The sequence below is a fragment of the Vulpes vulpes genome, chromosome 2 (genome assembly GCF_048418805.1).
Source record: "Vulpes vulpes isolate BD-2025 chromosome 2, VulVul3, whole genome shotgun sequence".
NCBI classification, from domain to species: domain Eukaryota; kingdom Metazoa; phylum Chordata; class Mammalia; order Carnivora; family Canidae; genus Vulpes; species Vulpes vulpes.
The window spans coordinates 161,851,056-161,864,748 of record NC_132781.1 but is presented as its reverse complement, the minus strand read 5'-3'; the positions used below and the strand labels follow the sequence as shown (position 1 = coordinate 161,864,748).

Here is a 13,693-nt window from a genome sequence, read left to right as displayed (position 1 = left end):
AGAGGATAGTTGGTCTTCTCCTGACCACCCAATGGCTCCCAGTCCCAGTGGTACTGTTGTAATCTTGGCAGTCCTGAGCAAACATGAAATCAGGTAAAACATGGATCACAGTACTAACTGTTCTTCAAGAAGTAAGGAACTAGCATCTCTATCCTAATAATAGTGGGGCCAAGTTATGTGTGTGCCGTCCCCTCCCCATGTCCAAGACCATTTTAGTGCTTGTAGCTTATGTCCATAAATCTAGACATATATTTTATTATAAAGCGATGTGGATTAATTATAGAGTTGAGTGTCAGGACAGCAATTCCAGAAAATCATTTCAGGCAACATTTCTCAAACCTGCCATCTCAAGTGCAGAGTCCCTTCTACGCCAACATGTGCTATGGATCTAGAAAAATGGGGAAAAGAATGCAGTGTTCCCAAAACACATTTCTCCTTTTTTGCTGTCCTGGCTCACATCTAACATCTTTTGGAATAATGCTCTACAGAACGCCTATGGGGGAAACACAGACCATATTCTGTGATTACAACTACTTGGTTCTGAGAAGTTAGAGAGAAAGCATGGAGAGTTATAACAGAAAGGTCAATGAGTAGGGTTCATCCTTCATTCATCTGGCAGAGGTTGACAGTAAAGGCATTTTCTCTTCCAGTACAAGCAGTATTATGGCAAGGTCCCAAAAGACTAAAAGAAAGGAATGAGTTAAACAATTCCCTGTATTCTCTGTGTTAGGTACTACTGTACCTCATTCCTAGCACAGAACCGTCCACACACAGATGGCAGCAGCCATGGTAATGGTAGTGAGGATGGTGAAGATGGTGAGGATGATGAGGATGGTGGGAGTGAGAATAAGTGAGGATGATGATGGTGATATGACTATGATGGTGATGATGGTGGTGGTGGTGGTGGTGGTGATGATGGTGTGATGATGATTATGATGTTGGTGAGAATTGTGGTGATGAAGATGATGATGGTGGTGAGGATGGGGATGGTGAGGATGATGATGATGGTAGTAAGAGGATAATGGTGACGAGTATGACAGTCATGGTGATGATCACATGGTGATGGTGGTAATGGTGAGGGGGAGGATGATGGTGAAGGTGCTAATGGCGACGATGGTGGTTGTCATTCATTGCTGAGCATTTCTATTCTAGATGCTATTCCAAGCATTTCCATACATTATCGCACTTCATCCTCACAACAACTCTGTGAGGCAGGTACAATTATCCTCATTTTAGAAATGAAGAAACTGGCTCAAAAACTACTTTTGTGAGTACTCCAGCATGACAAGGAGATGCAAAGTACTTCACATCACTGAGGCCAGCAGGGGGTCCCCAGTCATTCAGCGCCAACCACAAACACTCCTAAAGGCCTTCTGTGTTCCCAGTTCATGAGAGAAGCTTAGGAACCATGGTTTACTTAGCTCCTCCTGGCAACTTATCACTGTGTCAGATGTTTTATGTGCGTTCTGCTCTTTTATCCTCCCATATCGGAATAAACGAGGTACTATTATTTTCTTTCTTTTTCAGGTAAGGAAACTGAGTCTCAATGCATTAAGAAATTTGCTCAAGGTCATACAACTGGTACCTGGTAAGGTCAGGAGTCAAACGAGTCATTGTGATCCTAATGCCTGTGGTTTTTCTGGGACCCCACACTCTTTCTGAAGATCCAGAGAGGTACCAGGTACGTGCCCAACTCCTAAAGGACATACTCTGTCATCAACTTAGCAGAGAGAGAGCTAAGAGCACTCGCTCCCCAAGGTGAGCCGCCTCTCCCATGCACACCATGAGCCATGCCCAAGGCAGGCCCATGTGCGTCACACAGCAGAATGCTTCTGAGCGTGGGCTTTGGAGACCAGCTGCCAAAGTTTGAATCTCAACTGTGCACTTACTAGTTGTAGGAGCAGGTTACTTGACTTCTCTGTGCCCCCGTTTACCTGTTCATAAAATGGGGCTAAGATCCCACAGGGATGTTGTGAGGATTAAACACTAAGATGCATGCACCGATCATGGAGCCGGGGCCACCGTAAGCCTCAAGAAATGGGAGCTGCCATTATCACCAGCCCAAAGTACTTGTTGACCTAATTTGACCTAAATGTGGGTCAGATAGGTACACGCACGGGCAGTGCAGCTTGATTTATTTACACCAAGGTAACTTGACCCGCAGCCTCTGCCCCTTTTTCATTTGGCAGCAAACAGGATTTTCTCAGCCACAAGCACTCAGTTGGGTTGAACCCAAAGGAGCCCTTCGCAGGCCTCCTTCCTAGATTCGTGACAATGGGCCAAGTGTCCCAACAGCCACATGGTACAGCTGGGATTCAGTTCAGATCCCTCTGCCCTCCAAGCCCCTGCTCTTAACTACCATCACCACCTGCCTTTCCCATCACTGTCCTAAGAGGTAAAGCACACCTAACAAGCTAGGTTCGTAAATCCTGAAATAAACCCTCCGGGGGAATGCAGGTCAAGTAATGTGAGGGGAACTATTTGAAGCGTTGTTGGCTAGCATCCTAAGGGACCCAGAAGGTTGATGTTGCCACTAAAGACCTGAGTGGTGAAAGATTTGCTGTGTGGTCCAGCTGGGAACACGTGAAATGTCTAAAGAGGGACCTTGAAAGTTATTCCCCACTCCTCCTGCCTGGCTTCTCGGCTTCTTTTGATAAAGGAAAGAAAGGACTCTACTTTTTTTTTTCTTGCAAAGTCAGTTGTTTGTGTCTATTTCTGCAAGACTTTGTTACAAATAAAAGGCTTCCCTGCATGCACAGAAAATCACTCTTTCTCAGATATCCAAAAGATGCAGCATTTTGAAATGAAAAAAGGAAGTTGTGATACAATACGCATAGTTGCTCCCATTTCGAAGAATCGGCATCCAGCCGAAAGAAAAATCTGAAGAAAAAGACATGCAAGTGTGGGGAACGTTATCCAGTGTGGTGGGATCGCGTAGGACCTTTGCTTTCACTTGGTGGCTCATCAGCTATTTGCTGCAGCCCTACTGTGTGCCGGCCAGGGAGCGAGAGCAGTGAACACCGCCCGTGTCACGGATGTCTGTCATGTTTGGGTTTGTGTAAGAGACACATATAACTTTTGTAACCAGAAATATAATGAAGAATTGCTTCTTCTTCTCGAGAAGAGAGAAATCCCACTATGATTACGGCTCCTGGTGGAACCCAGACAGGTGACCACACACCCCCTCTTCCCCTCCAACATCCTTTTTTTAAAAAAAATATTTATTTATTTATTTATTCAGAGAGAGAGAGAGAGAGAGGGGCAGAGACACAGGCAGAGGGAGAAGCAGGCTCCATGCAGGAAGCCCGACGTGGGACTCGATCCCGGGTCTCCAGGATCACGCCCTGGGCTGCAGGCGGCGCTAAACCGCTGAGCCACCGGGGCTGCCCCCCTTCAACATCCTTGAGTCCTTCCTCTCCCTAATCCTCTCTGCATCCTACTCATGCTTTGATCCTTCCCCTTAGGTTCCTGGGTCACATGTTGCATCCCACTCTAGCCACCCAAATCCATGTGCTCCTATAGCTCATGCCAACATCACCCAGGCCGTCTCCCCCGACCCCTGCCATCTCGCTGTTCTCACAGAGCACCTCCCCTGATACACCCTTCACATTTGCCACTCCAGCCCTTACTCACAAGCCTCCAGTCACTCGAAACAGAATGACAGACCCGGGTCTGGATTCTGATCCTACCACTTGCCAGCTCTGCAGCTCGACCTTGCTGAGTTTCTGTGGCCTCACCTACAGATGCAAACACATTTCCTTGCGGGGTTGTTTATAAGGATTAGAAACTATCACGTGTAAACCTCCTGGCACGGTGCCTGGCACACAGCAGGTACTTAATACGTGATAGCTATTATTATAATATCACTGTTCTATTCTTGCATGCTGGAAATTCGCAGAAAGCTGCACTGCCAGGGATCAAGGCCCCAGGCATGAACATATTCAGCTCTCTTCCTTTCTCTGCCTCTCTACCATCTTTCCTCCCTCCAAATCCCCCTCCAAATCCCCACTGTCTTCTCACTGCTTTCTCCAGATGCAGCTCTACCCTCCCTGTGTGTCCCCTTCCCTGTCCCTCCTGGGGGGAACCTGTGCACAGGGTCCAGAAGAACGACTCCCCCCTCTGGCCTCCACAGCCTTTCCCTCCCTCTTATTCCTCCCCTTGCCGTCAAACACGCGTCTCAGGATGGCGGTTCTTCCCTGGAACCTGCTGCTGCTTTAGCTCTCTTTCTCCTCCGGACACTCCTGTCCCACCGATGACCTTGAGGAAGCGTTAGACCCTCTGTCTTCATTGCAAACTTCCTGCTGTGGCGCTGCCTCCTTGCTTTGCCACCCCCCCTCCCCACACGCATCTGACCCGGGGCCTCCTGCCCTGGCGGGCCCACCATCCCTCCCCAGCCCGCATTCTCTCACCCAACGCCCTCGGATCTCTTCCTGGAAACACCCTCACCCCTTGGCTCTCCTGCGCCTGGCACACCCGGCCTGGCTCCTGACCCTCTCCATTCGTTTTCAGCAGCCCCTTTCACTATTCCTGCCCCTGCGAGAAGGTTTCCTCCAGGGCAGCCCACCATCCTCCCCTCTCTCCTGTCTCCTTTCTCATGAAGAAAGTCTCCATCCGGGCAATCCAACAGCCACTCCCAGGGCAGCAATGGCCAAAGGGACATCCCCACATGCCGTGCTGCCGAGAACGGTGGTACAGATTTGATGCCACCTAAGGCAGCAGGTGGCACCATGGCCGGGGCCACGTCCACCAGGAAGAAGGCTGCTGTCTCCTAATCTCACAAAGACCTGGGTGGGCCAGGCTGTTCCTGCTCCTTGCCGACCACCCTTCCTTCGAGTCCTCCCAGTACCTCAAAGCTTGGCAGCTCCTCCCTTCTCGCCAGCCCCCACACCACCCAACCTGTCTCCTCTTCCTGATGGTGGGGCCACCATCCTACCCCGAAAAACAGCTTTCTCTCCCTCTTCTTTTTATCCCCATTTCTCCCACCCTGGTATAGAACATGGGCACTGAAGACCCAGACGTCCGTGGGCTCTCAGCCCCTAACTTGGAAGAAGGGATTTGGCCCCTGGGACACACCTGCCAATGTCTGGAGATACTTTGGTCTCCACACCCCACGGTGTGCAGGATGGCCGCCCCAACAAGGATTGCCTAGCAGAGCCCATCAGTAGAGCTGCAGTTAGGAAACCCTGCTAGTTCCTCCCAGCTATTTGTCTAGGAAGAAGAAAAGAAGAAAAAAAGAAAAGAAAAGAAAAGAAAAGAAAAGAAAAGAAAAGAAAAAAGGAGAGGAGAGGAGAGGAGAGGAGAGGAGAAGAGAGAGAAGAAGAGAAGAGAAGAGAAGAGAAGAGAAGAGAAGAGAAGAGAAGAGAAGAGAAGAGAAGAGAAGAGAGAAAAAAGAAAAGGCAAAACACAGAACAGTCTGCATCAAGCCAGTCCAGTGCTCCATCAGCTACTGAAGTCGCAGTGACCCAGACGCTGGAGTCACACTGACTTGACCCCCAGGCCTGGCTCGGCTGATTGCCGGGCTCACTGGGCCGCCACGTGTCTCAGGGCCCAGCTGCCTCACCTGTCAAACGGGGTGGTGAGCAGGTGATACGGGGGGCGATGCCTTGATTGCCTGGCAGAGAGCCGGGCACGCAGCACATGCTCAGTGTACTTCAGGGATGTTTCCATCAAGTTTACGCTCTTTTTAGGCTACTGTTCCAGCCCTGCCATGAACTGACCCACCTCCCGCCCCTGCCTCCCATCACCTGTGCAGCCAGTGAAGCGCGGCACCCTGGCCGGATGTGCGCTGCCCCCCAGCTCCCCTCCTGCCCCCACCCCCGTGTTCGCTCCCTGGGGCTGCTGCAACAAGTACCACAAGCGCAGAGCCTCAACACTACACATTTATTGTCCCACAGTCCTGGAAGCCAAAAGCCTGAAATCAGCTTCCCTGCACTCAAGTCAGGGTGTCAATGGGACTGAGTCCCCCTGAAGGCTTCATTTCTTAGCCTTTCCAGTCCCTAGAAAGGAATTCCTCACATTCCCTGGCTTGTGGCCCCTTCCTCCGTCTGCAGAGCCAGCAGCACGGCATCTTCCAGCCTCTGTCCTCCATCTTCCTGTGTGATTGTACTGAGTCCCCCCAATATCCCAGGATGATCCCCCCCATTGCAAGATCCTTAACTTGATGAAGGATCACCTTAACCAGCAAAGTTCCTTCTGCCCCATAAGGTGACATTCACAGGCTGCAGAGACTACGACCTGGATATCTTTGGGGGCCAACCTGTAGCCTGCTGGGCCACATCTTCCATTCAGAAATGCTCTGCCCTCCGACTCTGAGCTCTACGTACCCAGCAGTGCCCACACCTGGTGACTCCTCGGCCAAGTAGCCTCCTGTGATCGCTCCAGGCACATGATCGCTCCTCCTCTGAGATTCTCACACCCCCGCACCCCATCAGCCGTCACTTAGACGCCACATGAGCCACTGCGTGTTTCCTGCCAGGCAGTTAGACCCTGTCTCTCGGACTGAACCTTGAGGAATGGCTTTGTAGCATCCCCTCGCCTCCCCCCTCCCCCAAAGCACTCAGCTCATGGCTTTGCACACAGTGGACATTGAGTCAAGAGAGGGTGCTCTGTGGATGGGTTTTATTTTCCATCTTCAAAAAGAAACTAGATTTGAGGCTGACTAACCATTTTAAAAACACACATTGGGTGGCAGCTCATGTCTTCTTGATGGAGGGCGGGGGGCAGCGTTGCCCGCATCCACCTGTGAGCGAGCTCTGTTACGACGTGGTTCAGAAAGCAAAGGAGGTGAATTGAATTGAGACTTACCTTCTTCTTGCTTCTCTTTTCAAGGACTGTCCTTGTATCTGGAATATCTCCTGGTATATTATAAAAAAATTACAAGCCAAACCCAGGAACTTCAGGTAATATTTTCAGTCTGAAAGTTATTTCAGCTCCTCGTTGGCATTTATATAGCACTGTGCGTTTTAGCCCTGGTCTTTCCCTGTTAACTAGTCAGTCCACATTCTCCCATGACGTGACGTGATATCTCCGTTTGACACAAAAGGATTCAGATACGGTGGCTAAGATCTCCCAGGAGGGCAAGGGCAAAGACAGGATGCTTGTTTCCTTCTGTCAAAATTATCAGAAAATGTAGATGCCATCAGATCTTGAAAACCATACTTATTAAAAACACAGTGGAAGCAGCACAGCTAGCCACATGCAGGGAGCACAATTACCAAAAAGTCACAAATGTCCACATCATAGAGGCAAGTGATCCTTAGGGAATGCACCACTCTGGTAGCTGGTACCATAACAGTGCTTTGTAGTAAACACCTACAAAACTTCAGCGGCGTTCCACAATTATTATTCGCTGGGGTCAGCTGCTAGGTGGGTACGCCAACCCGGACAGGCTTGCCCAAGTGTCTGGGTGTTGGCTGGCCCTTGATTGGTCTGGGTTGGCCTCTGCTGGAGCAGCTCTACTCTGCTCCACCTGTCTCTCATCCTCCTACAGGCCAGCCTGGGCATGTTCCCATGGTGATGCAGAGATGTAAAAGAAAGCAGCGCAATCATGGAATGCTTTTCAATTCTCTGCTGTGTTATGTCTCTTAACATCTCACTGGCCAGAGTAGATCACATGGCTGAGGTCAGTGTCAGGGCAGCATATGGCTGGGCCCTGCCAAGTACATGGCCAAAGACATGGATAGAGAAAAGGTGAGGTATTGGGACCAAAGGGCCAGATGGCAAATATTTTAGGCTTCCAGGTCATACAGCCTCTGTCACACCTACTCAACGCTGCTGCTGTGGAGTAAAAACAGCCATTGACAATACATGAATGAATGAGCATGATGGGAGTGGCTCTGTTCCAACAGAACTTTATTTATAAAAATTGGCAGTGAACCAGATTCGGCCTGTAGACAGTACTTTGTCGACCCCTCATCTAGCCCATGCTCCTTATTTCACAGGTATGGACATCAAACCTCAGAGGCTAGGTGACCGTTCCAAGGTCACACAGCTAGCTGATGAAAGAATCAAGACAAAAGCTCAGGCCTTCTGACTCTAGCTCGTCGCTTTTTCTCTTCCATTCAGCAAATAATAACTCATAATTCTAGCTGCCATTTACTGAGCACCTGCTATGTGCTAAGCGCTGTGCCAAAAGCTTTCCATCACGACCTCACTTAATCCTTACTCTGAGAGGCAGACACTGTTATTACTCTCATTTTCTAAATGAAGGAGCATCTAGAAAGAAGTAGAGCTGAAATTCTATCTAGATCGAGAGTACGAGTTCTTAACCACTCTGCTGTTTCACTACCAGCAACTAGGCTAAGCATAGCTTTTCCGTGTTTTTAAGAAAGTTTTGGGCAAACCCTTGGCTGTCCACCTAAAGGTAAAGAACATGTAAAAAGAGAAATGTTGAAATGACTCCTTAATTCGTCCTGTCCCCCTCATCAGCTTCAGTTCTCCTTCCTCTGGTTTCAGATCAAGATCCACAGCTCTCAGGAAACCCAGCAGTCTTTTATGCAAGAGAAGCTGCAGGAGCATCTGGCAGAGAAGGAGAAGCTGAATGAGGATAGGCTGCAGCAAGAGGAGAAGCTGAAAGCCAAAATCAAGAAGCTGATGGAAGAGAAGGCGGTAAGGCCGTCCCTGTCATTTTCTTTACTCCTGGAAACTGATGGAATGGCCTTTGCTGAGGGCATGTACTTGGGGGGAGAAATCTGAGGGATTCCTTGTTCGATGCTATGGAAGTAAATTAATTAAATAGGTGAATGATGCTGGAGGATTAAGACGAAGCTTGAATTCTAAAACTTATAGCGAAATCAACTTGAAACGTCAAGGTTATTGAAATTCCTGGAACTGGTCCCTTATTAGCTTAGATGCCACAGTCGATTTCCCAAGTTTGAGTCATTACTGCCAGTCCTGGTTTGCAACCCACAGACTATCTCTAAGTGCATGAAAGACCAACTCCACAGCATTTCCATCTTCCACTCTTTATTCATATCATAGGGAAAAAATGGCCAAGATTGCTACTTACGTTCCTAAACACCAAGCCAGTTAGAAGATTCTCTCTTTCTGAAAAAATTAATTAATTAAATTTTTTTTTTTTAAAGAGAGATTATGATTGGGGAAGGGAGAGGGGCAGAGGGAGAGGCTGACTTCCCACTGTGCGGGGAGCCTGATGCAGGGCTCGGTCTCAGGACCCTGGGATCATGACCTGCGCTGAAGGCAGACACTTAACCGACTGAGCCACCCAGGCATTCGGTGGGGGGTCCCAGGTTGAAATCAGTCTGCCTTAAACCCCAAGACACCATCACCCCCAGCCTTTCTAAAAATACATGTGTCAAAACTCGTTAATTAAACTCCTTCTCATGAATCCTGACTCATGTGAGGACTACTTGAATAGTAAGAAACTCTAGGTTCTTTTATCAAGCTAATCCTTTTCTATTATGAACCGTTGACAACATGTACTTGACTTGTGCACACACTAACGGTTTAGATCAGGCTCAGCAAACTTTTTCCATAAAGAGCCACATAGTATGTATCTTCAGTTCTGTGAGCCGCGTTGCTCTCCTGTGACTGCTCAGCTCGGCTGTTGCGGTGCAAAGGCGGTCAGTCATACGCAGTCTGCAAACAGTGAGCAAGGAAGCGTTCCAATAAAACTTTACTTACAAAATGCAGAGAGCAGGCCAGGTTTGGCTGATAGGCCAGAGTTTGCCAACCCCTGGTTTAGAAAACAGACTCTGGAGTCCAATGGACCAGGGTTTGAATCCCTGCTTGTGTGATTTGCTGGTAAATTTGGCCGATTCCTTAATCCCCCTAAGTCCCTCTAAGTGCTCTATGAAGTGGAGATCACAGAAGAAATGACTGACCCTTATTAATGAGTGGTGATCACATGCCAAGTGGCTCATGTCCAGCCTCCCATCTGCCCCTCACATTCTCCCAGGGCAGGAAACACTATTATTATCCTCATTGTACAGAGAGGGAAACTGAGGCTTCTTTGCCAAAGTCGTGCACCCAGAAAGGACCAACCTGGGGCTCTGAGCTGAGCCTGCCCACTCCAGATCCCTTGCTCCTAGCTGCCCACAGTCTCCCCCGTGGGGTTGTTGGAGCAAAGAGCTAGCCCGTGCAGTGGCTGGCATGGAGTCCAGATTCCTGCCATGGCAACTATACCTATTAAACAACAGTCATTGACTTTCAGGCTTTGGAGGAAAGCATCACTGAAGAGAAAAACAGAGCAAAAGAAGCATTAGAAGAAGAACAGAAGAGAATCCAAGAGCTGGAGAATCGCTTAGCCTGCCAGAAGAAGGTAGGCAGCTGGGGGAGACAGAGTCAGCCTGAGCCCAAATCCAGGTCACTCACCCAGGAAGGACCCACCTGGGCTCTGGGCTGAGCCTGTCCGCTCTGGATCCTTGTTCCTAGCTGCCCGCGGCCTCCCCCATGGGGCTGTGGCGAGCAACAAAGAGCTGCCCGTGCAGTTCCTGGCACAGAGTCCAGATTCCTGCCATGGCAACTAGGTCTATTAAAACACTGGCCATTGGGTTGCAGGTCTGGGAGGAAAGCTTTACTCAAGAGAAAAACAGAGTGAAGGAAGCATTAGAAGAAGAACAGACCAGAGTCCAAGAGCTGGAGAACCGCTTAACCTGCCAGAAGGAGGTATGCCGCTGGGGGAGACAGTCGGCTGGAGCCCAAATGCGGCTCGAGGGCCATGTGGAAGTGAGTTCTGAACCACGGATGATGGGGGTAGAAGCTCAGCAGAGCGTTCCTATGGCGATCTGTCCTTGGGAGGGTTCGGCTACTCTGGGGAGCCGCGGGGCTCAAGGGGAGAGCCCTCGAGCTGTAGCCTCGCCAGCCAGTTGGAGAAATCATAAACCGCAAAAATAGCGACGTAGATAGGACTCGAGAGACGAGTTGGGGCTGGCGACACGAGCACAGTGATTGTGTCCCAAAGCATAGACGAGGCACAGAGTCCTGGGGCTTCGGGGCTGTGTCAGTCTTCCAACAACATCCTAGAATCATCCAGCCTCCAGCTCCACCATCGAAGAATTTTCTACAGGCCCAGTGGTGATGCCTTGGCCTGGCAGGAAATCCTTCTCTGAGGTTGAGCTCAATCAAACTCTTCCTCCCAGAGAGCATCAATCCTCCGCCAACCTCCCGGGCTCCTGCCAAGACCTGTCCACATCCTCGTCCACCTAATAACCTTTTAGACGCTTGAAAACAGAGACACCTGCTCCTCTCTAGGCCCGAATGCCCCTGTTTCCCCTTATAGGCCTCCCAGGACAGGAGCCAGGCCTCGGTCCCCTCCTCCGACCCGCTCCATGCTCCAGAAGGCACAGGCTGGCAGCTCCCTGGCTGGAAGGGGCCTGTGGACATGTTATGTTTGGTCCCGGAGTGTTTTATTTTGAATTCATAACATTTACTTAAAAATCCAGATTTCCATCCTCTTCTGAAAAGTCAGAAAATCTGGCCCCGTTTCCACTTGGCAGAAGCGGACGGGAGCTCCACCCAGCAGCAGTGATGTCCCACAGTCCCCGCCGCTCGCTGTTGCGTTAAACGCAGCCCACGTCATTGCTGGTACCTGTGTGGCCCCTGTAGGTACCCGAGCTTGCAACCCCCGCGCTGTTTTGTTCCTGAAGCGCAGGAGCCAGAACCAGACCCGGTTCTCCAGCCACAGTGGCCCAGGGCAGGACTCTTCTCCCCTGTTGAAGATTTTGTGCTCGTGCGAACGCTCCCAAAGCTGCTCTGGGGAGAACTCTGTGACGCTGTGGGCACAGGTTTGCCTTGGGGTCAGCCTGGGCTCTCGGAGTCTCTCACAAACTGTGCTCCTGAGCTCTTCCAGGACTTGCAGCCACATGAGACACAGGTTCAAGTCCTGGCTGGACGACATAGGGGCCTCAGCAGATCGCCCAGGACCTCCCTCCTTTCGGGGTGGCTGCGAGGGCCAGTGGTCACGTGCCACAAAGCGTTTGACCTGGAATTGTCGCTCAGGAAGTGTAGCTACTAGAATGATCACAGGCACTTCCTTCCCCATCAACCCCCGCCCGCCCCATCCTCCCTCCTCGGCCAGCCACTGCTGCGGGAGCAACAAGGAGGTGGCAGGGCCGAGCCCGTGCTATCTGCTCGGATCCAAGGAGGGAAGATGTTTGTGTGCCGGGTCTCACTCGGGGTCACCTGTGCAGCTGCTCTGGGCGGCCCGTGTAAACAGTGCCACTGGGGGCTGGCCCTGAGTTATCTCTGCAGGGATGGTGACAAGGAACAGAGGCTCCCAAGGGTTCACTGGGGCCAAATGCCACCAAGAGGTCAACCACTCAGTTCCAGGGCCCTGAGAAGGCCCTTGAATTTAGAGACTTCGAGGTCACGGGGGACTTCAAGGGAGATTTAAGGAAGGCGTGCTGGGGTCAGCCTCACTGTGGGGAGAAGCTGTGGCCAGGTCACCCCAAGCCTAGGAAAACACCAGCCGACCCCTCCTGGTGGAAAGTCTCTGTGCTGTCTGGATGGGGAAATCTGAGCAGACTTTCACCAGCCTCAGACGGTTCCTTGACTTTTCCTTTTCCTAGGCCCTCTGCCACATAATCAGATGAGCCTTTAAGGACAGCAGACTGCTAGGTCATAATGCGGGGTTCGAGGTAACGTGAAAGGTCGACTCCCACTCCCTGCTTGGGAACATGGGGGCAAAGCAGGGCCCGTGTGTGGGGAGTCACAGAAGGACCACCTTCCTCTGAGCGCCTCTCTCGGCTGCAAAGGGGCTGCCCAGAGGAAAGTCCAGAGTGTAGACGCGACATCAGATGCAGCGGAGCCAGCCCGGCGTCCCTGGAAAGTGCCCGCAAGTCTCTTTCACGAATTACAGAAAATCCCCCCAAACCCCACCTCAGATGTTCAAACTCCATGTGCCAACTCTCGTGGTGACCCCGCTCACCTGCTTTCTTTAGGGCTGCTAGCGGAACGGCTGAGCGTTGGGAACTTTTTTTTTTTTTTTTTATGACTTTTCACTGCAAAACAGACAGCATTTCGGCCGGGCTAATCTGAGCAGATCCCTAACCACTGGCTGTAATGGAAACCGTGTTCCACGTTCCAGACGCCTTCCGGGCGAGCTGGTGCTTAAAACTCAACCTGTTTGGAAGCTGACGTGCCCTTTCTTGCAGAGACTAGAAACAGGGGCCTCTTGGGCAACTCCTACCCCTTGTGATTTGTGTTAACCACTTACTCCCTAAATAAAACTCCTCGAGCACGAGCACCTAACCACACTTCCCCCCAGACACCCTCTCAGAGCTCCGCTTGTGAGGTTCACCCCCACCCCTTCTAGAAATTGGAATGTTGTGGCTCATTAATTCAATCCTCATCTTGAAACCTGATTCTCCTTAAGAGATTAAGTTTAATAATAGGATATCCATTATTAATGAGATTCTTCTTATCAGAGAAGGCTGCCTGGCACTGTGATAAGAGCTCAGATTCCAAAATAAGACAGACCTGGTTCCCTCACTTGCTCCCTACCCCGGGCCTCTGGATGCAGGCGGCGTGCCGGCCTCCGCACGGGGCTCAAATCCTCACCTCACCACCGACACGCTGCACGACCCTTGGGCACGACCCTTGAGCCACTCTCTGTTCTTCGGTTTCCTGGTCGGCAAAATGGGGTCCCTGACGCCCCCACCAGGGTTGCCGTGCTGGGGTTCGCCGTGTGGGACGTGCTGGCGGTGGGCCCCGGCCCACCCGATTAGTAGTAGGG

General features: G+C 50.9%; 1 protein-coding gene across 10 annotated transcripts in view; it reads left to right on the top strand.

Moving 5' to 3' along the window:
• Positions 1 to 13,693, top strand: part of FHAD1 (forkhead associated phosphopeptide binding domain 1) — a 122,992-nt gene that overhangs the window by 72,444 nt on the left and 36,855 nt on the right. For all 10 annotated transcript variants that reach the window (XM_072751135.1, XM_072751134.1, XM_072751132.1 and 7 more), the window contains 4 exons: positions 6,829 to 6,899; positions 8,455 to 8,607; positions 10,172 to 10,279; positions 10,519 to 10,626. In XM_072751135.1, coding sequence (XP_072607236.1) covers positions 6,829 to 6,899; positions 8,455 to 8,607; positions 10,172 to 10,279; positions 10,519 to 10,626 — 440 coding nt within the window. The remainder of the gene's footprint in view (positions 1 to 6,828; positions 6,900 to 8,454; positions 8,608 to 10,171; positions 10,280 to 10,518; positions 10,627 to 13,693) is intronic.